The 25,420-nt window shown below is 41.0% G+C and overlaps 1 protein-coding gene across 2 annotated transcripts in view; it reads right to left on the bottom strand.

Moving 5' to 3' along the window:
- The window catches only part of ep300a (E1A binding protein p300 a), a 37,936-nt gene extending 17,474 nt beyond the window's left edge, over positions 1-20,462 (bottom strand). The window contains exons 1-14 of one of the 2 annotated variants that reach the window (XM_061705651.1): positions 19,971-20,462; positions 17,449-18,137; positions 13,918-14,097; positions 13,285-13,615; positions 12,921-13,034; positions 12,458-12,697; positions 12,222-12,327; positions 11,939-12,064; positions 7,329-7,446; positions 7,101-7,242; positions 5,702-5,776; positions 2,266-2,351; positions 1,785-1,934; positions 459-944 (exon numbers count right to left, since the gene is read on the bottom strand). In XM_061705651.1, coding sequence (XP_061561635.1) covers positions 459-944; positions 1,785-1,934; positions 2,266-2,351; positions 5,702-5,776; positions 7,101-7,242; positions 7,329-7,446; positions 11,939-12,064; positions 12,222-12,327; positions 12,458-12,697; positions 12,921-13,034; positions 13,285-13,615; positions 13,918-14,097; positions 17,449-18,137; positions 19,971-20,064 — 2,937 coding nt within the window. In that variant the 5' untranslated portion in view covers positions 20,065-20,462. Of the gene's footprint in view, positions 1-458; positions 945-1,784; positions 1,935-2,265; positions 2,352-5,701; positions 5,777-7,100; positions 7,243-7,328; positions 7,447-11,938; positions 12,065-12,221; positions 12,328-12,457; positions 12,698-12,914; positions 13,035-13,284; positions 13,616-13,917; positions 14,098-17,448; positions 18,138-19,970 lie in introns of both variants that reach the window. The other variant, XM_061705650.1, reaches the window with a different exon arrangement.
- Positions 20,463-25,420: the final 4,958 nt, after the last annotated feature.

Below are 25,420 nucleotides of genomic sequence, written 5' to 3' on the forward strand. Positions count from 1 at the left end.
TTGAAATTAGGATTGATATTGAAAAATCATGGTCGAGCTTTTGCATATCACTAAACAAGTGCTTCTCAAACCGGTATTCCGGGATGGGGATTCACAAAAATTATTCACAATCAGTTATTGTCATATCATTCAAACAAGCGATGATGGATACATTTTTAAGCTTAATTTGGCATGAATGAAGTTTCTCTATTAAAGAAGTTATGAATATTTAGGTTAAAACGAATGAGAATGCGGGATCTTTAATGTGTTACGTTAGTGTAACGCACAGCCACATTGGATGCGTGTCACTTGAAATGTACATGGAAATAGACCATACTGGAAATTGACAAAGAAAAATGGCTATAGCCATGAATCATAACTGGCCACCTGGAACTGAAGGGTAAATCCAGCCTAAGAAATTCCATTAAACAATTTCAGGCTTTGGTGGCTCAAGTTGTAAACTGCTAAACAACACTGACCGGAGTGCGTGGCAGCTGACCACAATGTGGTGTTGAGCTTGAGGCAAGCCCAGGGTGAGATGGCGTAGTGGAGCCAGCCCCAATGTGAGGCTGCTGGAGGGGCTTGTTGGAGCCAGGACCCTGGCCTAGCTGGTTCTGCTGGGGGGCTTGGGGTGGTCCCAACTGCGGTGCGCTAGGGGTGTGCGGCTGAGGGGTCTGAGACCCAGTAAGTCTGGGGGGTGTCTGGTGAGGTGTAGGTGAGCGACTGTGAGCCGGGGAGGGCGAGCTGCAACGCATGGCTCCCAAATGGTGGATAGAGTTGGGTTGCTGGTTTGCATTCGGAGTCATCGAAGAAGCAGGCGCTCCAATAGTCGAGTTGGAGCCTCCACCACTGACACTCTGAGGACCCATAGGTCCCACTGTGGAAACTCCACTGGAACCGCTTGCAGAACCTGATTGTGCTAAAGGACTAGCAACTGGGAGAGAAGGAGGAGTCCCCATCTGCGTCTGAGAATATAGCAAACAGATTGTTTACGACACAAAAACACGGATGAGAAGGTACCATATTCATCAATGTCCAATTAATGGCTGACATAAAATATGCAATTCTTCACTATGATGTTATTTATAAATACCAGGGCTGACAATTTTGATGACCGCTCCCCCCAAATAAAAATCTCACTTCCAATTTTGAATAATGTTTTTCCCTTTGCTTGTAGAAAACTATCACACAGAGATAGATGGCTTTGTCATGTATAAATGGGTATAATTTCTTTGGTAATGATCAGCGCGATTGCATGGTTGCATTTCAACAGGCTCCTTTCTTGTCATCCAGAAAACAATGTGAAAATGATTCTGCTCATGTCGGTTTTCTAGCAGGATCAACATTGCTAGTCGCTTTTATGAAAAACTGTTGCTAGAGGGGTCGGAATAGTCACTAAATACTGTGCCAGTCACTAATTTGTTAACATTGACTGCTCTACTGTGCTCGAAACATGTTAGTGCAAACAGTGCACATCAGTGGGGATGCACGATGAAGTAGGAAAGTCACGAAAATGTTTGTCCTGTAAGTCAAACACATCAAAATAATTTGGCGAGCCATATTAAATAAACAAATACAATCGATGAACATCATGCTTGTTTTAGAATGCGTAAGCAACCATTGTGTTCTGAACATAGCTCTTTAATAGTTGCCTACTTTCAGTAATTGCATGTCCATGCTGGTAGAGAAACGCCAAAAAGAGCCAAATCTCTCATCTGAATGATTTTAACAAGTGCTTCCCTGAATCCTTTCATACGCCCTGGCATAATAGGTCAAGTAGATACACTATTAAGAAACAATCTTACTTGTGTCATGCCTCCCTGGGGTCCAGGCTGGTTCATTCCAGAAGTTGTTCCGACCCCAGGTCCCGAGCCAGGAAACTGTCCCTGGGGCAGATACTGGTTTTGTAGCTGGTTGACATTAGGCTGACCCATCCTAGGTCCAACGATTCCCATCTAGAGGCAGCGGTATAGGTACAAATACAGAAATCATTAGGGATTGTTCATCTAGTGCCACAGCAAGTCAATGGAGCCAGATTGTGTGAGCCAGATTGTTATTACTCATGCTGCCTTTAAGGTCACAAAATATGGATTTTGATGCGTCAATTTTAATAGATGAATAAATAGCAGTCATCTACCTATGTGAAAAACAATGGATTACTTGGGGGTGGTCCTAGTCAAAAGAGTTGACAAAAGAGCCAATGAACAGAAAGATCCAGTTGACCACAAATGAAACCATCCGCAGCGCAAGCTAATGCAATACAGGTAAATTTCCCTTTGTACTGACCTGATTGCCAGATGTTCCCAAGGGGAGAGGAGGAGTAGACCTCTGGCCCATAGACTGCATCCCCATCTGATTGAATTGATTCATGCCTGACAAAACACGGCAAGTGTTATTACAACATGTACCACTTTAATCGGAAAGACAATATACAGCTGTAATAAATTTATCCTGACTACCTGGGGAAAGAAATATAGTCAAATCAAATTTTTTTTTTAACTCCCCAATCTGTGTGGGGTAGTTAGAATACTGAAAATATTTATTTATTGTTTTGAGTTCATATTTTTAAAATATGTGTCCAGTACACCATACAACCTGAACCTTGATGGCAATCAGTTAGTCCCAAAGAAAATACCAATAATTGAACATAAGAATGAGATTAAATTGAATATAGCTGTCTATCATCACTTTTGTTTTTCTTTGTTGTGCTTATTTGGTATGATACATCAAAAAGTTAATTCCCTTCTTGAAAAGACAAATGAACACCTTGTACTTTTATGACATCACGTACACATCAAGTGACTACTATCTGTGATGCCCCTCTTGGTCTCTTATCCCCTATGATCTTGCACTCATTGGGATCCCTGTTATTTATGGGGGAATCGAGGAGGTTGACCGTTGTGAAGAACAGGTAGGTTCTTTGGGAAACGAACTTGGCCAAATGAAGAACAGCTTGTTCTCCAATGTCCTCTCCACTTGTAACTCTGAAGGTAGTCTAACATTGGTAGACCACCAGACCCGTTCACGTGGCCAAAACAAACACCTTTTATCCAGTTGGGTATGGTTTGCCTGGTACATACTGGCGCACTGGGAAGTGACCAGTAAATGGAACCATTTGTTCATAAATGCACACATTTCTTGTTCTAGACAGATTAAACATCCTTGCCTTACTTTAGTCATTCTCCACAAAAGATCACTTATTTTTTTTCTAAATTTGATTACCGTATTTTCGCGACCATAACGCACATTTAAAAGTCTTAAATTTTCTCCAAAATGGATGGGGCACCTTATAATACAGCGTGACTTGTGTGTGCACCAAGTTCCAAAATCTATAAATGTTGTTGTGTGATGAGCACTCCGCTTGACTGACTGGGAGCATTTCCTGCCAACACGCTGCTTATATAGAGGACGGTGGACGTGGCTGAGGACAGCATGTGTACATTAAAGGGGGAAGGGTGGGCGTGAAAGGACGCTCAAGGCATGCCCCCAGTAGGTATATAGCGCCGGTATGTGCATTGTGCAAAACATCGGTTTGGCTAAGGACCCCCGAAAATGGCACCTACCAAGAGACACGCTTACGAAGCACAGTTTAAACTGCAAGCTATTAGATACGCGGAGGAACATGGGAATCGAGCAGCTGCGAGAGAATTCAAGATCAACAAATCCGTGGTTCGCAAGTGGAGGAAGCAGGAAAACGAGCTTCGCCAAGTCAAGAAGACGAAGCGGAGTTTCTGCAGAAACAAGGTGAGGTGGCCAGAGTTGGAAGACCAACTCGAGCAATGGATTAATGAGCAAAGAACAGCCGGGAGAAGCGTCTCTACAGGTACCATTCGACTGAGTACAATAACTCGGAGCTTGCCATCATTCCAGGAGGCTTGACGAAGGAACTCCAACCGCTGGACATTGGTATAAACAGGGCGTTCAAAGTAAAGTTGCGAGCGGCGTGGGAGCAATGGATGACAGATGGTGAACACAGCTTTACTAAGACTAGGAGGCAGCGCCGGGCGAGTTACGCCATCATTTGTGAATGCGTTGTGGATGCTTGGGCTAATGTGTCTGCTTGCACTGTTGTTCGACCTTTCGTAAAAGCCGGCATTTCTGAGGAGCCACACAGCAACGAGACTGACTCAGACAATGACGAGAGGGAACCTGGCATGTTTGATTGAGAACTGTCCCAGCTGTTCATTATACAGAAGATGAGGACTTTGATGGATTTGTGGATGAGGATTGATAAAAAAAAATAATAATAATGTGAGTACATTGTTAAATACATCAATAAAGTACATCCAAACTCAGTTTTGTTCCCGCTGCCTTTTTAAAAACATTGTTTTAGCGTGCATGCATGCTACCGTATGTTTTAAGCTAGCGTATGTTTTACCATGCCTGTGCCCAATAATACAGTCCGGTGCGCCTTATGGTCGTTAAAATACAGTATATTTATTTATTTTTTCTCAAACATCAAGGTCGTTGACTATCTTAATGGAATTGGAACTCTGGTGTTTGAGGCCCAATACATTAGAATTTTTGGCACTCCTAGACAGCCCATGTAGATTAAATGCCCGAAGAGTGGGGGGGAAATAAAATGTATTAATAAAAGCATATTAGCGCCACCCGGCCACTGTCCATGTTTACCGCACGGACATTTGTTGCAGACGGACTGTTGGGCCAGTAGAAAAGCATTGCCAAAAACAACAGAGGACCTTCTCTAAGTGATCTAAGACTACCCGAGTTCTCGATGAAATATCTATAGGATAATCGATTCTAAAAAGAGTTGATAGTGACAGTCCCAACCAGGTAAGGCCACTGAGAACGGATTCTCATTTGCAATGCTAACTTGGCTGCAGACAGCAGAGTAAAACAAGGCAAAATAAAAGCAAATAAAACAACAAATTGTACAATGTGATGTACACAAACTGAACACTGTACCCAAAAAAAAAACACACACACAAAATAATAATGATAATAGAAATCATAAATAACCACACGAAATCCTCTTTTCCAATTAAAATACACCATAGCTCCCTTCGCCCCTTAACTGTTAATAGAGGAGTGAGATGGGACTCCTTTGCGTGTGCTGGGATCATAGATGTCAAGATATATATTATTCAATGGAGTTTAACTACTTGGCTTTCAATTTAGAGAAGAAAATAAAAAAATAAATTGCTGTGTTCTAAGACTTTTGTCGGTTCAAAAGGCACAGTCTCCAGACTTTAACTTTAAACTGAACAAAAGAGTGAAAACAACCCAACCTACAAGTGTCACACATTTATGGAAACTTCCACAACAGAGTTGGAAAGAACGTTCCGAAGCATATTCAACAGGGTTCCTACAAATTTGAGATTTCAAAATTCTACACTTTTTCCAGAACCTAATTTCCAGACTTCTCTGTAAAATTAAAAAAAATCTTTTAATTAATGACATTTGATGTACACCATTTTCCTCAACAAGAAAGAGAACGGTACCAAAGCCTTCACATTTGGTATAATTGAAAAGCTCTAAATGTCTTCCTTGATGGCAAAACGAACTCAGGAGCACGCAGTGTGAGGAAGATAGTCAAGTTTACAAATGTTGTCAAATTTATACTCGTAGGCAGGAGGATATATTGAATTGGATTTCTTGTTGCTTTGCCGCAAGCATATCTTGATACTCTCTTGCAAACATACCTTGTCTGGTATGATACTTGAGTTAAAATAATGTGGCCCGGTCCCTAATGATTGTATACCTGGGCTTTGCATCCTGTTGACCATCTGATTGGGTCCAGTGGGTCGTACCATAGATGGGTCAGGGAGGGGACCATCTGGGAAAAACAAGGCATATGATGTGCATGTGACAAGGATGGGGCAGAAATGGCCTAACAAAGGGTTTATTACTGACTATTCCCAGTCTGATTTTTTTCCCCCTTAAAAAATATTAGAGTGATAAATACAATGTGACATTCTCAGATGACACTAGGGCTGCGCGATATGACCTAAAATTAATATCATGGTAACAGTATATAATTAAGATATAAGCTTCAGTGTAAAAATTATAATGGAAGCATTTATGAAGAGGGTTGTTGTTTTTGTTAATATAATAGTTGTAGTGTCGTGTTGTGTGTTGCCCTCTGTTATTGGCTGTACAAAGAGATTTGATAAGATTCATCCATACCAAAGAAACCTAAATCTCATCAAAAGCTTTGAAGCGCAGCAATAAGCGGAACAAGTGGAACCTACTGACAATGACCACATTTACTTTAAACACTTTATATATGGTAAGACAAATAACTTTGATTATGTTTTGTAAGATATTATGATATCATCTATATTCTCATTTAATTTTTATATTAATATGCTCTTTGTCTAAGTGGAGGGAGACTAGCAAAGTAAGAATTTCAATGTTTTGTTTTTACTGTGCATATGACATGCATCTTGGATCTTTAATATTTTTCACTTTAGCAGAAATAGCAATGACAAAACCAGGCGTGACAACAGTACATATGGAAATATATCATTATGTACTGGTATAATTTAAAAGCAAACTGCATTTAGATTTAATTCATGAGGAATTTATTATTATGCAAGTCCAAATCTTTTACAATATAACCTTACACAATAACAGTCTGGATTCTGCACGCTGGACAAGAGTTGGGGATATACATGTGCATGGATTTGGGTCCCATTTGTCATTAACTGTGTAAGGATCAGACAAAACCTGGGTGCCAATATTGCACAAAAGCTTTGCTGCATATCTTTACTTTGCCTTAGCTGGCAATGAACTTGCATACTGTGATAAGTTACCACAAAAATTAGGTGATGATGCGTCTATCTCACGTTCATTACTTCTTGTCCTCTTTTAGTGCCAACAATACTTTCATAAATGCTGCTTGTTAGCTGACATGGAGGCGGGGATTAGGAAGTACACCATTGCAAACTCTTTCTCCATTTTTATACTGAGACAGATACGATGACGTCATAAGCGTTATCGCGATTGGTTGGTTAAGTCTAAATCTCTGTACGCCCAAATTTATACCTTCTTCCAACTATACTGTTTATACCACGCACCTTAGGTGACACATAGTAATTAAATGTGGCAGGCCAATGGATAATCATCCCATTGATATCCATGTACGCTTGCAAACTCACTTGGAGGCAGTCCAGCAGGAGACTGACCCATGCCAGCAGGGCCAAGACCCAGACCCTGCTTCTGGAGACGGGTCCTCCTCTTCTCCTCCAGCTCTTTCTGGATTTTATAGATCTTCTCAGCTAGCAAGTGATAGTACTCAGCCTGCCCAAAAACAAAGTCATAGAATATTAAATTAGAATTGAATACTTACAATTAACTGTTGTTATATGACACCCGTAGCAACTTACTCTATTGTTTGCTGACTCGTACATGTCTCCTTCAACTTTTCTGGCATAAGCTACCAAGTTCTCCATCCGGCGGTCTTTTAAAGCTGCAGGATCTGGAGTTGGAAAGATGGCCTGAACACTGGGTGAAGCAGAAAAAAAAAGAAGATTTAACTAATGATCGGCTCATTTGTCAGGATTGTGTATACAAAATGAGAATAAATACAACCGTATGTTATTAAAGACATTACTGAAATGACAAAAAAAAGAAGCATTGTAGATGTATGATAAATTTCAGTCCCCCGAAGGAATCCATCCAAGCAGGATCATGGCATATTTTTCTCTCCCCTTCCTGTTTGTTACCACTGCACCATTGTATCCATATAATGAACTATTTCCCCAAATTATTCAAATGTAAATGAAAAGCAGTGGGCTGGTGGACAATAACTGAGCACTAAGAACTTAATAAATACATTTCCGAATTTCATTACGCCTCTTCCAGCAGTAGCGGTTAGCGGCCATCAAAGCCAAAGTGCTCCCAGTATGACAACCAGTTGGCACCCGCTAAGACAGGGCCAAGTCGCATCACAAAGAGGCCATGACGTAGTAGAAGCAATGGTGCCCGCGGCATACACCCCCCGCCCCCCGACTTCTATGAACCAAGTGGCTAATGGGAGGAGATTTGCCCAAACCAAACGCTTAGACGTGGATGCGTTGACATCCCTTTCAAGCCTTCTTTTTTTATCAAACACCAATTTAATTCACCATGCTGGGGCATGCAGCCAAGACCTGCTATATGAGCGATGATTTTCGAGGTAATTTCAAGACTAGAGAAGCGAGCGATTTAGAACAGTACACCAGAAAAAAAAAATGGGATTGTGACGGGTATAAAAGTTATAAGACACCTCTGGCATGTTGTACAAGAACATTCTGCCAGTTACACGGACAGAGATTTTTCGTTCGCATTTGGAGACATTAGACGACTCTCAATGTCTTTATGTCTCAAAAGTGTTCTCTGTCAATTGACTGTTGTTGTACTAGAGCGGCTCCAACTACCGGAGACAAATTCCTTGTGTGTTTTTTGGACATACTTGGCAAATAAAGATGATTCTGATTAAGTTAATTCAGTTCAGGATCAGAACCTTGACACTCAGGATACCTTGTGCTACATTTCTTAAGTATCTGGACGTAGAAATGTTATCACGTTTTATTTGTATTAACACATTTAGGTTGTGAACATGTCCCCAACAATCATAACCCTTAATTGGTTTTGCCCTTGTTGCTCAATATCTTCCCTTTCAAAGATTTAACAGGCGCACAATTCCAATTTTCCAAAAAGCCCTTGTCAAACCTTAAATCAACATTAGACATTTTTTTACTGACAAACTTTTTACTCACAGCATGTAAGCAGAAAATCTTGATGCGTGTATTGGCCCGGACACAAGTTTTTATACTAAAACATCAACACAGCAAATACTATTGTAATAATCTTAAATTAATTAACATATTTTCTGTAATCCATTTCAATAATACCTAAAACTTTTTGATGTTCTCTGAAACTTGGCAAACTGATCATTTATCAACTGTAAATCTCAAAAGGGGTGGCGGAGTTTCATTTCTGTTAAAATAAATAAATGCAAACTGTCACTTTGTCGTGGAAAACTCTTGAAAGTTTACCTGTTCAGATGTCAACTATCAAAGCATGATTTAATCTCATGTACATATAGGAAATTTAGACCCAATATGGAGCAACTTAATAATTTAATGGAAGCGCTATTAGGACCATTCAGAAACCCCAAAAAAATGATTCATTCAATTACGAATCATATCAACCATCACAACAGTTTTTTTTTATTCAATGTTTTCTTTTGGCCTTCTCCCTCAACATCACATTGGTGTTCTTATAACTGTTCAGTGGAAAGATTAATAGTAACCCTCAAGAAACAAGATACATTCATAACAAAAGGAACTACAAAATGAAATACAGTGCATAGATTCTGTCGCCTGCTAGTCTGAAATTTTGCATTACAACAACAAAACCGTCACTTTTATATGACTCCGTGTGATTGATTCTACAACGTTTTTATTGTTTTGAAGAACAATCGGTGGGGAAAAAAGATGGATTATTCGAAAGAGGTAATTATTGCAGTGTTTCATTGAACAAAATACTCTAAAAGGATCAGTGAACGGAGCAACTGAAAAGACCTAACGTGCTTGTGCGTACACATTCAAGTTACCTAAATTCACATTAGCATTCATGTTGGTAGATTCGTTCAATGGCTGGTCATCGCTGTCTGGGCTACCTGTTCCAGACAGTCAGGTTTGGTCATTCTGGTATTCTCAAAAATCAGCCTTGTATAACATGGCATCCGTAAATCTATTAGTATACAGTATCCATTCAACATGCCTGTACCTGCTTATTTGTGGCTTATTTCTTCGTCTCTTGTCGACGTACTCCTTTTACTTGGTGTCCCCTAGTGTTCAGACTGCGACACCACAGTCGAGTATAACGGCCTTTAGAAAAAGATGGCTGACTTGTGTTCCTAAAACTGGTTAAATACTATACTTGAATGTTACTAGAAACTTTGTGTGGTATTTATATTAATTCTTTTTTTCTTTCATCCTCTCCTTAATTCTTCCTGGAAAAATGGTTGTAGTATCAGATATTTTGAATGGTATTTATTTGGCCACTGTATATTTGTTTTTGTTTTTTTAAATTATATTAATCTTTTATTCATTTATTGTGGATTATATATATTTTTTTTTATTTCTGAACAAATGGAAAAACAGAAAATGTCCAGTTATTTCATGCAATTTAAAAGGAAAAATACTATAACGGGATTCGGGATATATATCGTTATCAGGATATAAAATTACCTTTATCGGGATACAAAATTTTGTCCATATCGCACAGCTCTAATTTGTTCCTCACAAAATAAGATTTCAAAAGTGTAATTAATGTGGATTTTATCAAACAGTTAAGTGATTGGGCCGGCACGGTGGACGACTGGTTAGCACATCTGCCTCGCGGTTCTGGGGAGCGGGGTTCGAATCCTGGCCCCGCCTGTGTGGAGTTTGCTTGTTCTCCCCGTGCCTGGGTGGGTTTTCTCCGGGCACTCCAGTTTCCTCCCACATCCCAAAAACATGCATGGTTGGTTAATTGAAGACTCTAAATTGCCCGTAGGTGTGAATGTGAGTGCGAATGGTTGTTTGTTTCTATGTGCCCTGAGATTGGCTGGCGACCGGTTCAGGGTGTACCCCGCCCGAAGATAGCTGCGATAGGCTCCAGCAGCCCACGACCCTAGTGAGGATAAGCGGTGAAGCAAATGGGTGGATGCATGGAGTTAAGTGATTGGTTCGCCACGAACAACATTTTTCTTAATAATCGCTAATACCAATTATATGGCAATAAGCAAACAAATAATCAGTCAATAGGCATAAACATTTGTAATATTGCAACAGAAAGGGTAGGTATGAGTTCATTTTTAGGATTTTAAATTCTACCCGGCAACTTAACCAATTCCAATGAAGGCATGTCAGAACAACACTAAAATCACACTGAATTTAAATGAAAGGCACTAAATTGTGGAATAAACTAACACTGGAACTTATATGAAACCACGCCCACTTTTAAAATCTAAAATTAATCTATCCTCATCCCCATTATTCATACTCTATGATTTCCATGTAAATATTTAAATATGTATTCAATTTTAATTTCAATTTTATATATTTTTTTTTAAATTGAAGACTCTAAATTGCCCGTAGGTGTGAATGTGAGTGCGAATGGTTGTTTGTTTCTATGTGCCCTGAGATTGGCTGGCGACCGGTTCAGGGTGTACCCCGCCCGAAGATAGCTGCGATAGGCTCCAGCAGCCTACGACCCTAGTGAGGATAAGCGGTGAAGCAAATGGGTGGATGCATGGAGTTAAGTGATTGGTTCGCCACGAACAAGATTTTTCTTAATAATCGCTAATACCAAATATATGGCAATAAGCAAACAAATAATCAGTCAATAGGCATAAACATTTGCAATATTGCAACAGAAAAGGTAGGTATGAGTACATTTTTACGATTTTAAATTCTACCCGGCAACTTAACCAATTCCAATGAAGGCATGTCAGAACAACACTAAAATCACACTGAATTTAAATGAAAGGCACTAAATTGTGGAATAAACTAACACTGGAACTTATATGAAATCACGCCCACTTTTAAAATCTAAAATGAATCTATCCTCATCCCCATTATTCATACTCTATGATTTCCATGTAAATATTTAAATATATATTAAATTTTAATTTCAATTTTATATTTTTAACGTATGCAATATCCATGAAAAAATTCACATCATCCTCACTAATTTATCATTGGATGGCTGAATTTCTTTTTTTTTTTTTTTTTTTACTTTGCCATTTGTAAATCCCCTTTTTTGACTGGTTGAAATCAAATGTTCTACTCTAGTTTCTGTGCACAGTTTTATCTACAACCTGTTATATTACCAATATTGAAAGCTCCAATGTTGTGTATTTTAGAATTGAATAGCTTTTCTACAGTCACAGTGCATTTATAAGTCATTTTAGGTTGCGATCAAAGGAAGAAAAAAAACTCAAACACAAGCTGTCAATACTTACAGCTTATGTACTAAGTGGTTTCGCAGGTCCTGCGTGATGTCCTCATGCCAGCTTTTTCTCATTCCTGTGGCAGAGGGAGGGCCTGCTGTGGGCATGGAGCCGACCCCACTGACATCATTCATCAGACTGGAGAACAAAAGGGAAGGCATCTTTCAATTGTCAATCTTGTCAAACAGAGTTTTGCCTCAAACCAATTAGGAGGTCTAGATACAGTACAGAGAGTTAAAAACCGTTATAAGAATTAAGGCTGTTAAGTTGATAAATGTGGACTCTTCATTCTTACCCCTGGCTATTCACATTGAGGTGCATCATAGTGTCCTGCAGTAAGCTGGCTTGTTGAGTCTGAGAAGGAGCACCCAAGCCTCCATTAACTCCCATGGAATTTGCTCCTAAAGATAAAAAGAACACAGCGTACTTATATTTGCATCACTTGTTAAGCCACCAATAACATTAAAAATACATCTGTGTCCCTTTCACTGTAAACCTCCCTTAAAAAGGTCTTAAGGATAGCCAACTTACCCATTGGGTTCATAGGCCTCATACCAGCCTGGCCTTGGAGGGCCTGGTTGGACATGTTGGGCTGAGAAGGCTGACCCTGAATCTGGTTTCCCTGGTAGGTGAGACCCAATGCTGCATAGGCTCTTTCTATCGAACTGGGGTCAATCTGGCTCGGCGGATTGAGATTCGGAGCACTTGGTTGGCTTCCAGGGACTGACCCAAGAGAACTGCCAAGACTTGCAGCAGCTGCACCCAGAAGCGCTGTGAGGACACACAAAAAATTACAATTACAATTATACAATTAGACAATATTTGTATACGACCCTTTTTATTGTGTGTGTGTGTGTGTATCTATATATAAAATGTCAAAACAAGTATAACAATAGAAATTACAAATTGAAAAAGCAATGAAGGAGCCCATTACTAACAACGAGGGGAAAAATGCGTAAAATAAAATACGTTTTGGTCAGATACAGACACTCACACTGCGGGTTCCTCTTGTCCCCAGCATTCTTCAGTGGCAGGCAGACTGGACAGTCATGTCGAGTGCAGTTCTTCCAGTGGGAGATGATTTGCCTTGATGATGCACAGTGAGCAACTGAGCAGGAAAAAAGATTAAATTAAGGTTTGTTCCTGTGGATTAGGTGTTTGTGTTCCTAATATTCTTAGCAAGGCAAACAAAAGTAAGAAGTATCACCGCTATAAATGGGGGCTGTTTGCAATCTAAATAAAACTCCTTTCAAGAGTTGTTTTAAGAGTCAAGTACAACACAGTGGTAACGGATTAATAACCGATAACTATGAAGGTAATTCATGATGGATTAATTTGTGGTGTATCTAAATACAGACCCTGACAATTCTTGCCAGCCTGGCAATGAGTCATGTGATTGAGGACGTTCTTCATGGTGCGGCAATGAGGCAGGTTGCACTGTCGAACCTCCCCGTTGGCCTGCTCGCGCCGCTGACATTTGTGGGCGTGAAGCAGGAGAACGAGTTGCTGCTGGATCAGTTTGCGCTTCTCGGGATCAGCAGTGGGCGGTGCTCCGGCCGCGGCAGAGGATGTCGAGATCTGGGTGCCAGGACCCACCAGACCTCCCTGAGCACCAGGAACCATGCCAGGTGCCCCTCCGACAGGTGCACTCGAGGGCCCGCTAACACCTGACTGGGACTGCTGTGTTCCCTACAAAAGAGAAGTAAATTGGTATGAGTAAGGTGGCATGGTTGAGACAGGATAAGTACATTAAGAGTTAATAGGGGTTGGCAATGAATTCCGATAGAATGAAGATATGAAAGGAGGAGGCAGAGAATTGATAAAAAAACAAGGCCAGATAACATATCAAAGGGAATGGTCACATTGAATAAAACAGTCAATTGGGGTGAGAGGCCAGATTGCTAAACAGTTGAAAGTAATGGTTAAGTTAAAGCAAAATATTTTAATTGACATAAATATTGCTTCAAGTAATTTTTCACAGTATGTCTTACCATTGTGGCAATTGCTTGCATGGGTTGACTTTTCTTGTCCACATTAAACTGAGCCAGGCTGTTGGCCATAGGACCTTTGTTCTGATGTGGAGGGCCTATCCCTGCACCACCAAGGCCTTGATTCCCCTGCCCTGGATATGGACCTCCAAAGGGGACCCCCTGGTTGCCCATCATTGCCATCTAGGTAGACATATAGGAAAACATGATCGAGCACAGACAAATGACAGTGACAGAAAGGAACCACAGGCCCGTGCAGCCCTTGTGCAGTTAAAAAGTGACTATGACATAGCAGTCTTGGCCAAGAGTCAACACAGTACGATTTTTACTGTTGATGTTGTCTAACCACTGATAGACCTACAAATATTATTAACATTTACTGCCGTTGGCAGCTATACAAGTCAATATCCATTTTAACTGGGAGGGCTTGCACTGACGTTGGTCACCAGGGCCCCCCTCTGGAGCCAGGACTGGAGGTGGGCCTCGAAGGAGAGCGCCTGGTGGCCGGGGCCATAGGGGTCGGGTGCAGTGTGAGCTGGGGAGTGGCCGAAGGCAGGGACCTTGGCGATCCGATCCCCGGCTACAGAAACTGGCTCTAGGGATGTGGAATGTCACCTCTCTGGCAGGGAAGGAGCCCGACCTGGTGTGTGAGGTCGAGACGTTCCAACTGAAGTTCCCTGATTTGGGACTTGGGAGAGATGGAGCCTATGCCAGCTGACTTTGGAGAAGACACACTGGACTGACCAATCTTGCCTTCTGATTCTTTTTGCTGATGAGTAGTTTGCATCTTGTGGTATGGCCTGTATAGTTCTTCTCTCAAAGTCTTCCTCGAACAGTGGATTGTGATACCTTCACCTCTGCCCTGTGGAGGTTGGCAGTGATGTCACTGACTGTTGTCTTTGGTTGTTTCTTCACAGCTCTCACAATGTTTCTGTCATCAACTGCTTTTGATACCCTTGGCTGACCCGCTCGATCTCTCTTGCTCAGTACACCAATAGTTTCTCTCTTTTTCAGGACATTCCAAATTATTGTAATGTCTATGCCCAATGTTTGTGAAATACCTCTGATCGATTTTCCCTCTTCTCTCAGCTTCAAAATGGTTTGCTTTTCTCCCATAGACAGCTCTCTGGTCTTCATGTTTGCTTAACAGCAAATGCAGTTTTCACAGGTGAAACCCAACGCCAAAAACAAGCCCTATCTAATATTTAAGCACTCAATCTAAAAGGCAACATCTGAGCAATTAGAAACAACCAGTCACATGTTCCAATAATTTTGCTCCCTTGAAAAGTGGATGGCTTCAAACAAAAGGTGTCTGTCCTGAGTTGTTGAACACATCTAGATGTAAATACCATGAAATAAAAGATGGAATTCTGAACTTTTGTCTCATATTCATATTTTTATCTGAAACCCAAAATGTCTTCAGTATACAACAAAAATAAAGGAATTACCCTTCCCGTTCCAATAGTTTTGGAGGGGACTGTATGCCTGTGAGTATTAGCCGGGTTTACATGCAGACTTTCACAAAAATCGCTAGATCAAAGCTAACACACATTGAATGAAAAACACCATTGACGAGCTAACAAAAATTAGCATTGAACTCGCGGCAGTTATCGCAGAATAATGAATATTGGTAGACAAATGTGGTATAACCACATACAGTGGTGTAAAAAAAATATTGGCCCCTTCTCAAATTCTTATTTTTTTTGCATATTTTCCCCACTTTAATGTTGAAGATCATCAAACAAATGTAAATATCAGACAAATATAACCCAAGTGAACTTAAAATGCTGTTTTAAATGGTCATTTCATTTATTAAGGGAAAAAAAATATTCAAAGTTATCTGGACCTGTATGAAAAAGTAATGGCCCCCTAAACCTAATAATGGGTTGGGCCATTCTCGGCAGCAACGACTGAAATCAAACTTTTATATAACTGGCAATGAGTCTTTTACATCTCTGTGGAGATATTTTTGGCCCACTCTTCTTTGCAGAATTGCTTGAATTCTGCAAAAATTTAGTGTTTTCGAGCATGAACAGCCTTTTTAAGGTCCTGCCACTGTTTTTGGTGGGATTCAAGTCTGGACTTTGACTACACCAATCCAAAACCTTATTTTTTTTTTTTAAGCCATTCAGAAGTTGCTGGTGTTTGGATTGTTATCTTGCTGCAGAACCCAAGTGCGCTTCAGCTTGAGGTCACAAAGTGATGGCTGAACATTCGCCTTCAGGCTTTTCTGTTAAAGAGCAGAATTCATGGTTCCATCAATCACAATAAATTGTCCAGGTCCTGAAGGAGAAATGCAGCCCAAGACCATCACACTACCATCACCATGTTTGACTGTTGGTATGATGTTTTTTTTTTCTTCTGAAATGCTGTGCTACCAGATATAACGAGACACACACCTTCCAAAAAGCTCAACTTTCATCTCGTCAGTCCATGTAATATTCTCCCAGAATTCTTAGGAATCATTCAGATGTTTTTTTTTGCAAAAGTAAGACGAGCCTTTATGTTCTTTTTGGTCAGCAGTGGGCCTTGGAACTCTGCCAAGGATGCCATTTTTGCCCAGTGTCTTCCTTATTGTTGTGTCATGAACACTGACCTGAACTGAGGCAAGGGAAGCCTGCAATGCTTTAGAAGTTCTCCTGAGATCTCTTGTGGCCTCCTGGATGAGTCAATGCTGTTTTCTTGGGGTAATCTTTGTAGGCCAGAAACTCTTGGGAAGGGTTACCACTGTTTCTCCATGTGAGGATAATGGCTCTCCCTATGGTTCGCTGGAAGCCTAAAACTTTAGAAATGGCTTTTGTAACCGTTTCCAGGCTGATACTGTAGATGTCAATTACTTTATTTCACATCTGTGATGGAATTTCTTTGGATCGTGTTATTTTGTTGCAGCTTTTTTCGATTTTTTTGTCCAACTTGATTTTGCCGGGACAGAGTCTGTTTAAGTGATTTCTTGATTGAACAGGACTGGAGGTAATCAGGCTTGGGTGACATCAGTAAGAATTAACCAAAAATTGTGATGAGCCACAATTAATTCATGATTTAACAAGGGGGTAATTACTTTTTCCACACAGGGCAAGGTAACAGATTTTTTTTCCCCTGAATATATGTAATCAGCATTTTACGTTCACTTGGGTTATATTTGTCTGATATTGACATTTGGTTGATGATCTTAAACAATGTAGGGAAACTATGCAAAAATATAAGAATTCGACAAGGGGCGGGGGTCAATACCTTTTCACGGCACTGTGTTGTGGGTGGGTCTGCAATAAACCCCTGTGATAAACAGGGGTTCACTGTAGTTGAAATGATAACCAACCATACACATACTGGTAAAGCAAACCTCTAAGCCTCCACCACTTATTCAATACTGGCAGCATGTCGCAGCACCAGTTAATTGTCAAACACATAGGCAGAGGAAATTATTGACACTGCTAAGAGCATCTATAAAGTGCATTCTCCATGGTGTACAGTATATAAGAGTAACGACTCAAGCACTCAATTTTTTAAATTCCTGCGATTAGAAATATTCCTCACCTTGTTCAGTGCACCAGGTTGTTGGCCTCTGATGCTTGCCTGGCCCCCACCTCCCTGTTGCTGTAACGTTTCAGCCAACAGGTTGCTGTTGCTGCCTATCCCCTGATTACCGAAGCCCATCCTTGGAGAACCATTCATCACCTGGTTCCCCATCATACCTGGTTGCGACTGTCCGTTATTTCCTTTCTGCTGTGCAGCCATCATGGCCCTGTTCATGCCACCCATCATTCCAGCGACAGCATTCTGCTGCATCATGTTTGCCTGCTGCTGGGAGGAAAGATGTTGTTGTCCTTGTCCCATTATCTGCTGAGGTACCTGGCCAGGGCATGCCTTCATGTTTGCAATGTGTTGTCCAATGGCAGAAGGGCCTCCTGGGCTCCCCATGGCCCCTTGGTGTCCCTGTGGGGTGGATGTGGGTGCCCCTGAACGCAACAGCTCCGACAGCTGTTTATGCTTGGCCACCGCATCCTGGCCTCCGCCGATGCCCCCAGCACCTCCTCCTGGACCAAGTCCATATCCCATCCCTCCTCCTGGGCCTCCACTGCCTCCTCCAGGACAGAGACCTCCAGGGCCTCCCCCCAGGGTGGTGTGCAACTGGTTGAGATCACCCCCATTGACAAGGCCCGGTTCATTAGTGCTGATGAGCTCATCTGGAAGGTCATGCTCCAAGTCAAACAGTGAGCCAAAATCTGAAAGGGTTCACAAAGTTTGGATAAGTGAAGCTGGCATGTCAAGGAAAACACAAATGCATCACAGCAACATTTTAAGCGGGATAATCCTTTATTTTTGTGTGACAGTGAACATACAATGGCATGCTGTACACTAAGTACCACACTACATGTGAGGGCTAGGTTGCATGTGCCAAAAATACCTTCAAGCACATATGACTGACTTATAAATGTGACAAAAAATATCATCACTAGTAGAAGCGTAAACTGAATATGTATAAACTTTGTGTTTAACAGCAAAAGGAAAAGGCAAAAAATTAAAATGGCTATCATTTAAGTTGGAAATTCTGAGCAAAATGGGTTTTGCTTGTCCCTTACATGACTGGTTTGCATCTCATTAACCAGTATTACAACCTGCATGCTTTCTGATTTTCTTATAACAGATTATCCACGTTACTTTGTCTGCTTCGTGTATTCCAAAGAAACCGATCAGAGGTATTTTGTAGATATGCATGTATAGGTCCATTTGCACTGCAAATATATTGTTTACTTTGTACATTCAACATTCCTAACTTCGCTGCTTCTGTAACATAATCTACATTACTGAAAGTTGCACTGTATAATTCTATTGTTTAGTGTCGCTTTAAACACGAGATTTTTCTCTTCCATTTTCTTTTTACATTTTCGTTCTTGAAACACAAACCTGGAGTTGCACCCCAATTTGATTGTATCTGCTCGTACAATGACAATAAAGACTTTCTATTCTATTTTATGATATATAGTACCACCAATTGAGATGTCTGCTTGTTGAGTTTACATTTCAGTTAACAAAACCCTAACTTTGAAGACATTTTGATGGTGCCCATACTATATAAAAGCAACTTCACACAATCCCCCCTCCCCCCCAAAAAAAGGGCATGAAATGTTTAAAAACAGTCTTAACATAAGAATACGAGTCATTTTGTTGTCAGTAAAGTATTTGCCTCAATCTGAATGTACTGTAACTGTACAATACAAGGTATGAGTTGAATTGTGTGTAATGGCTGACCAACTTACAAAATGTTGACACAGACAGCTGTTACACCTAAGAAAATAAACTCAAACAAAAACAGAGAGGTCGAGATTGGACTGACTTCTATGCACGGAGGACTGTCTACGTGCAAACTTGATTTTTGATGCTTTGGACATGGCGCTGTCCACAATGCATGATACATAGTTTGGCGATCGGGCAAGTCTTCCAGCTGCTGCCATACACCATCCAGAAAAACACCCCCAGCTTTGACAATTAAAGCTTAAACACCAGACAAAAAATAAAAAATAAATAGCTTGACTTTTGTTCCCACAAAGGCCCATATCATCGACAACCTATGCTTTCGTAAAAATATTTAACGTTTGCTAACAACCTCGAGTTTGTGATGAAGTGGGGGGTAACAGATTTGTTTTAAATGCTAGCAAAATTTCGATTTAAGACAAGGCCGGGGGGTATTGGCTTGTTGTCAGTGATAAAGCGTCCGAGCGTGACCACTTGATCTTTTATTTGACTTGTAATAAAGCTCGGCTATAAAGACAATTAGACACGGGACAACCAAGTCTTCAGTTAGGTAGCCTAGCAGATGGCTAACGGGGCTAGCTCCGGCTGAAAGCATGCGAGCTAGCTGGGCTGGGAGGGCTCCTCCATGGCTCCTCCGCACGTCCGACACACTCGCTGCTAGCACGGCTAACATTAGCTAGCTACGACAAAAACACAAGAGTAATCCCGCGCCCTCGCCCGCTTCCAGGCGCACGGAAACAGGCGAGAAATGGCCATGTTGACGAATAAGACAGTCACGGCTGATATATTCCAGCCATACGTACCGTTTCCATCGCTAGCAGAGGCGGAAAGTGCCGGAGAGGAGAGTTTAGGCCTCTTGGCTGAAGGCGGGCCAGAGTCCAGAACGTTCTCGGCCATATTTTTTTCGTAATAAAAATATATAAAGTATCCACAATTGCAGACGATTTCACGCCGTCAGGAGCTAATTCCTTTCCGTGTCCAATATTGCGACTTTTCCCCCTCCTTTTGGGGGATTAAGAGGGGGAAAGTCCCGTGTACAAATTACTCCTCTTTCCCTGGGTTCGCCTCTCGATTTCAGCCTCGGCGTATAATCAACCCCCCTCCTCCCTCCCTCGTTGGATTTTTTGTTCTTTATAAATTTCTGCCAGCGGAGGAGGGGGTCGGTGAAAGTAAAGAGGGGAAAACGCACGCAGCGGCTCCCCCTTAAACTTGGACAGCCTCTTCGGATGTAAATAAACTATCCCCGGGTCTCTCTTCCATGGCTGCATCCGTCATTTCAGCCTCCTTTCCAGCGGAGTCTGACCGGAGATAATGTCGGGTAGAGACGGCTCGTTTGCCTGCCAAGTGATGGTGGTGCCGCTGGCGGGAGCGGGTGAGCATGAGGTGATATCAATTTAAAAAAGAATACAATTAAATGAATTCGTGTAAATGCAGTGGTGTAAAACAATGTTTTTGTCTTTTGAATTAAAAGTTGATAATAAAAAATCTTTGCAACCGACTCTTACATTGATTTTTGTTTAGAATAGTTGATGACATTTCTCTTGAAGGCATAGGGGGGAAAATCATTAAAATAGAAAATAAATTGGTTTTCATTAACCCAAAGTGCTCAACACAAAATACAGTTTTGCACATGCAGGTTTCCTGTTTTTGTTTTTTTGCACAAGCATTCTTATCTGATTTACCATATTTGTTTCTAATATAATCACTGTTATCAGTGCCTTGGATGTAATTCTACTGTACAGTAGATATAAAAGTCTATACACCCCTGTTCAAATGCCAGGTTTTTGTGATACAAAGCAATGAGACCAAGATCAATCATTTTCAAACTTTTTCCATCATTAATGTGACCTGTACAACTCAATATATATATTTTTATGAGAGGAAATAAAAATAATTTTTAAAAATTATGTGGTTGTAGAAGTGTGCACACCCTCTGACAGTATAACTGGGATGTGGCTGAACCAATTACATTAAAACTCATGTTAATGAAAGTCAGTGCACACCTGCCACAAATTAAAGTGCCCCTGATTAACCCCCAATAATGTTCAGCTATTCTAGGATTCTTTTCCTGCCATTTTTGTTTTCATTTTATAGCAAAGGCCTGAAGGTTTTGTCCAATCACTGACTGGTATTTGGAACTGTTCATAATCCCCTTCAGTTGTCTAAGGGCCTGGTTCCAACTGGAAAAAAACAAAAACAAAAACCAAAGCATGATACTGACCCCACCATGCTTCACTGGAGGTATGGTGTTCTTTTGGTGATGAAGACTGTTAGGTTTGTGCTAAACATACCTTGTGGAATTATGGTCAACAAAGTTGATCCATGGTTTCATCGGACCACATAAGATGGTGGATGACTGGTTAGTACATCTGCTTCACAATTCAGCGGTCGTGGTTTCATAGCCAGGCTCCAGTTTGCATGTTCTCCCCACGCTTCTGTGCGTTTTCTCTGGGTACCATGGTTTCCTTCCACGTTCCAAAAACACGTTAGGTTAATTGGAGAGTAAATTATCCTTAGTTGCGAATGGTTGTTTCTCCATGTTTGTCTGTATGTGCCCTCCCATTTGGCTGGTAACCAGTCCAGGGTGTACCCCACCTCTCACCCAAAGTCAGCCAGTATGTGCTCCAGCGCATCCATGGGCATAATGAGGATAAGCGTTAATGGATGCTTGGGAGATTTTGCGACGACCCGATGAAACCAAGGTTGGACGTTTTGAAATCAAGTTTCCTTGTATATCTTATTTTCATTGCTTTACCATGTTTGTTTGTCAGTACCTTCTATGTAAATTATTCACTGGATATTCTGAGGGTTCCAGAAATGTATGAAAGTAAAGGGTAGTGAAATGTGAAAAAATAACTAAAGTTGTGCATTTCTTTTTGGTGGACATATAGATTATTGCATTGTAAGATTATCTTTTATTGATGTCCATCCATTTTCAACACCGCTTATCCTGGTTAGGGTCATGGGACGCTGGAGCCTATCCCAGCTGACTTCGGGCGAAAGGCTGACTACACCCTGAACTGGTCGCCAGTCAGTCACAGGGCACATATAGACACGGACAACCATTCCCACTCACATTCACAACGTCACTGAGTGGGAACTGAACCCACGCTGCCTGCACCAAAGTCAGACGAGTGTACCACTACACCATCAGTGACTCCTTTTATTGATGTGTTTAATTTAGTATAAATAAGTACAATAATTGGTTTTCAATAAACCAAAGTGGACGTACCCCAACATATTTTGCATGCTGATATTCCTGTGCAGCTCTTTAAAATAAAATGTTTTCTGTTATTTTTTGCTTCAATTTTGCTAATATTCATTGTTTTACCGTGTTTGTTTCTAATATAATCATTGTGATCAATACCTTGTATGTAAAGACACTGTATTATCTGAGCTTCCCAAAATATTAAGAAAATAACGGGATAAAGATGTGAAAACTTTACAATGAAACAAAAACAAAGCTGCACATTTCTTTTTTAGTTGCCCCATAAAACAAATTATTTTGTTGATAACAGTGCTGTAATGTGACATGATCTTCTATTGATTTTTGTTTAATTTACAATAAATTGGTTTTCAATAAACCAAAGTACATCAATGTCACACAAAATGATTATACAGTGGGTACGGAAACTTTTCAGACCCCCTTAAATTTTTCACTCTTTGTTATATTGCAGCCATTTGTTAAAATCATTTAAGTTCATTTTTTCCTCATTAATGTGCACACAGCACCCCATATTGACAGGGAAAAAACTGAATTGTTGAAATTTTTGCAGATTTATTAAAAAAAAAAAAAAAAAAAAAAACTAAAAGCGGCACGGTGGCCGACTGGTTAGAGCATCAGCCTCACAGTTCTGAAGACCCGGGTTCAATCCCCGTCCCCGCCTGTGTGGAGTTTGCATGTTCTCCCCGTGCCTGCGTGGGTTTTCTTCAGGCACTCAGGTTTCCTCCCACATCCCAAAAACATGCATTAATTGGAGACTCTAAATTGCCCGTAGGCATGACTGTGAGTGCGAATGGTTGTTTGTTTCTATGTGCCCTGCGATTGGCTGGCAACCAGTTCAGGGTGTACCCCGCCTCCTGCCCGATGACAGCTGGGATAGGCTCCAGCACGGGATCCTTTGGGATCCTCTCCAGTTCTGTCAGGTTGGATGGTGAACGTTGGTGGACAGCCATTTTCAGGTCTTTCCAGAGATGCTCAATTGGGTTTAAGTCAGGTCTCTGGCTGGGCCATTCAAAAACAGTCACGGAGTTGTTCTGAAGCCACACCTATGGTATTTTAGCTGTGTGCTTAGGGTCATTGTCTTTTTTGAAGGTGAACCTTCGGCCCCATTTTGAGGTTCTGAGCACTCTGGAGAAGGTTTTCGTCCAGGATATTCCTGTACTTGGCCGCATTCATCTTTTCTTTGATTGCAACCAGTCGTCCTGTTCCTGCAGCTGAAAAACACAACCACAGCATGATGCTGTCACCACCATGCTTCACCATTGGGACTGTATTTGACAGGTGATGAGCAGTGCCTGGTTTTCTCCACACATGCCACTTAGAATTAAGGTCAACAATTTCTATCTTGGTCTCATCAGACCAGGGAATCTTATTTCTCACCATCTTGGAGTCCTTCAGGTGTTTTTTTTTTAGGAAAACTCCATGCGGGCTTTCATGTGGTAAAGAAGAACCCAAAGATCACTGGGGCTGAGCTCCGGAGATGCAGTCGGGAGATGGGAGCAGGTTCTAGAAAATCAACCATCACTGCAGCCCTCCACCAGTTAGGGCTTTATGGCAGAGTGGCCCGATAGAGTCTCCTCAGTGCAAAAAACATGAAAGCCAGCATGGAGTTTGCTAAAAAAAAAAAAAACAACAACACCTGAAGGACTCCAAGATGGTGAGGAATAAAATTTTCTGGTCTGATGAGACCAAGTTAGAAATTGTTGGCCTTAATTCTAAGTGGCATGTGTGGCGAAAACCAGGCACTGCTCATCACCTGTCGTGTACAGTCCCAACAGTGTAGCATGGTGGTGGCAGCATCATGCTGTGGGTGTGTTTTTCACCTGCAGGGACAGGGAGACTGTTTGCAATAGAAGAAAAGATGAATGCGGCCAAGTACAGGGATATCCTGGACGAAAATCTTGTCCAGAGTGCTCAGAACCTCAGACTGGGCCGAAGGTTTACCTTAAAAAAAGACAATGACCCTAAGCACACAACTAAAATACAGAAGGAGTGGCTTTAGAACAACTTGACTGTTTTTGAATGGCCCCGACAGAGCCCTGACTTAAACTCAATTGAGCATCTCTGGAAAGACCTGAAAATGGCTGCCCACCAACGTTCACCGTCCAACCTGACAGAACTGAAGAGGATCTGCAAGGAGGAATGGCAGAGGATCCCCAAATCTAGGTGTGAAAAACTTGTTGCATCATTCCCAAAAAGACTCATGGCTGTATTAGTTCAAAAGGGTGCTTCTACTAAATACTGAGAAAGGGTCTGAATACTTATGGCTGTGTGACATTGCAGTTTTTCTTTTGTAATAAATCTGCAAAAATTTAAACAATTCAGTTTTTTTCCTGTCAATATGGGGTGCTGTGTGTACATTAATGTGAAAAAAATTTACTTAAATGATTTTAGCAAATGGCTGCAATATAAAAAAGTGAAAAATTTAAGGGGGTCTGAATACTTTCCGTACCCACTGTACATCCCTTCACTCCTGTGCAGCTCTACAAAATCAAGATTCCTGTAATTTTTGCAAAGATGTTCTTTTGCTTAGTATTTTTCTTATTTTAATAAATTGATGATTTTTTTCAGAATTGCTATTATACAGAATATTTGTCAATGCTAGCACTCCTATTTACTTTGATGCATTTACAGAGCTGATATCAAGTCAATGAGGTCATCCAGATCAACGGCTCATGGAATATAGCAGTCACAGCATCACAAATAGATAACATTCCTAAATTAGAAATACATGGTCGTAGACGACCACAATGGACACTACCATCTGGATTGTGTCATGCACTGTACACAAGTGGCTAAAAACACAATCCACGTGTAGTCAGTGGGAAAGTTGATAAATTCAATTAAAAAAATTGACCAAAAACACACAAAATGTGAACATGTTAAAATGTGGCTTACAGTATGTTGTCCAATGGATGAATGATTAAAACATGTGAATGCATCCCAGAGGGATAAGCTTCAAACAACAACAAAATATGACAGAATTTGTTTTGAAAGACAATTTTATAAAAACGGAATATACGTACTGTA

This window comes from Phycodurus eques, chromosome 19 (assembly GCF_024500275.1).
Source record: "Phycodurus eques isolate BA_2022a chromosome 19, UOR_Pequ_1.1, whole genome shotgun sequence".
In the NCBI taxonomy this organism is placed as follows: domain Eukaryota; kingdom Metazoa; phylum Chordata; class Actinopteri; order Syngnathiformes; family Syngnathidae; genus Phycodurus; species Phycodurus eques.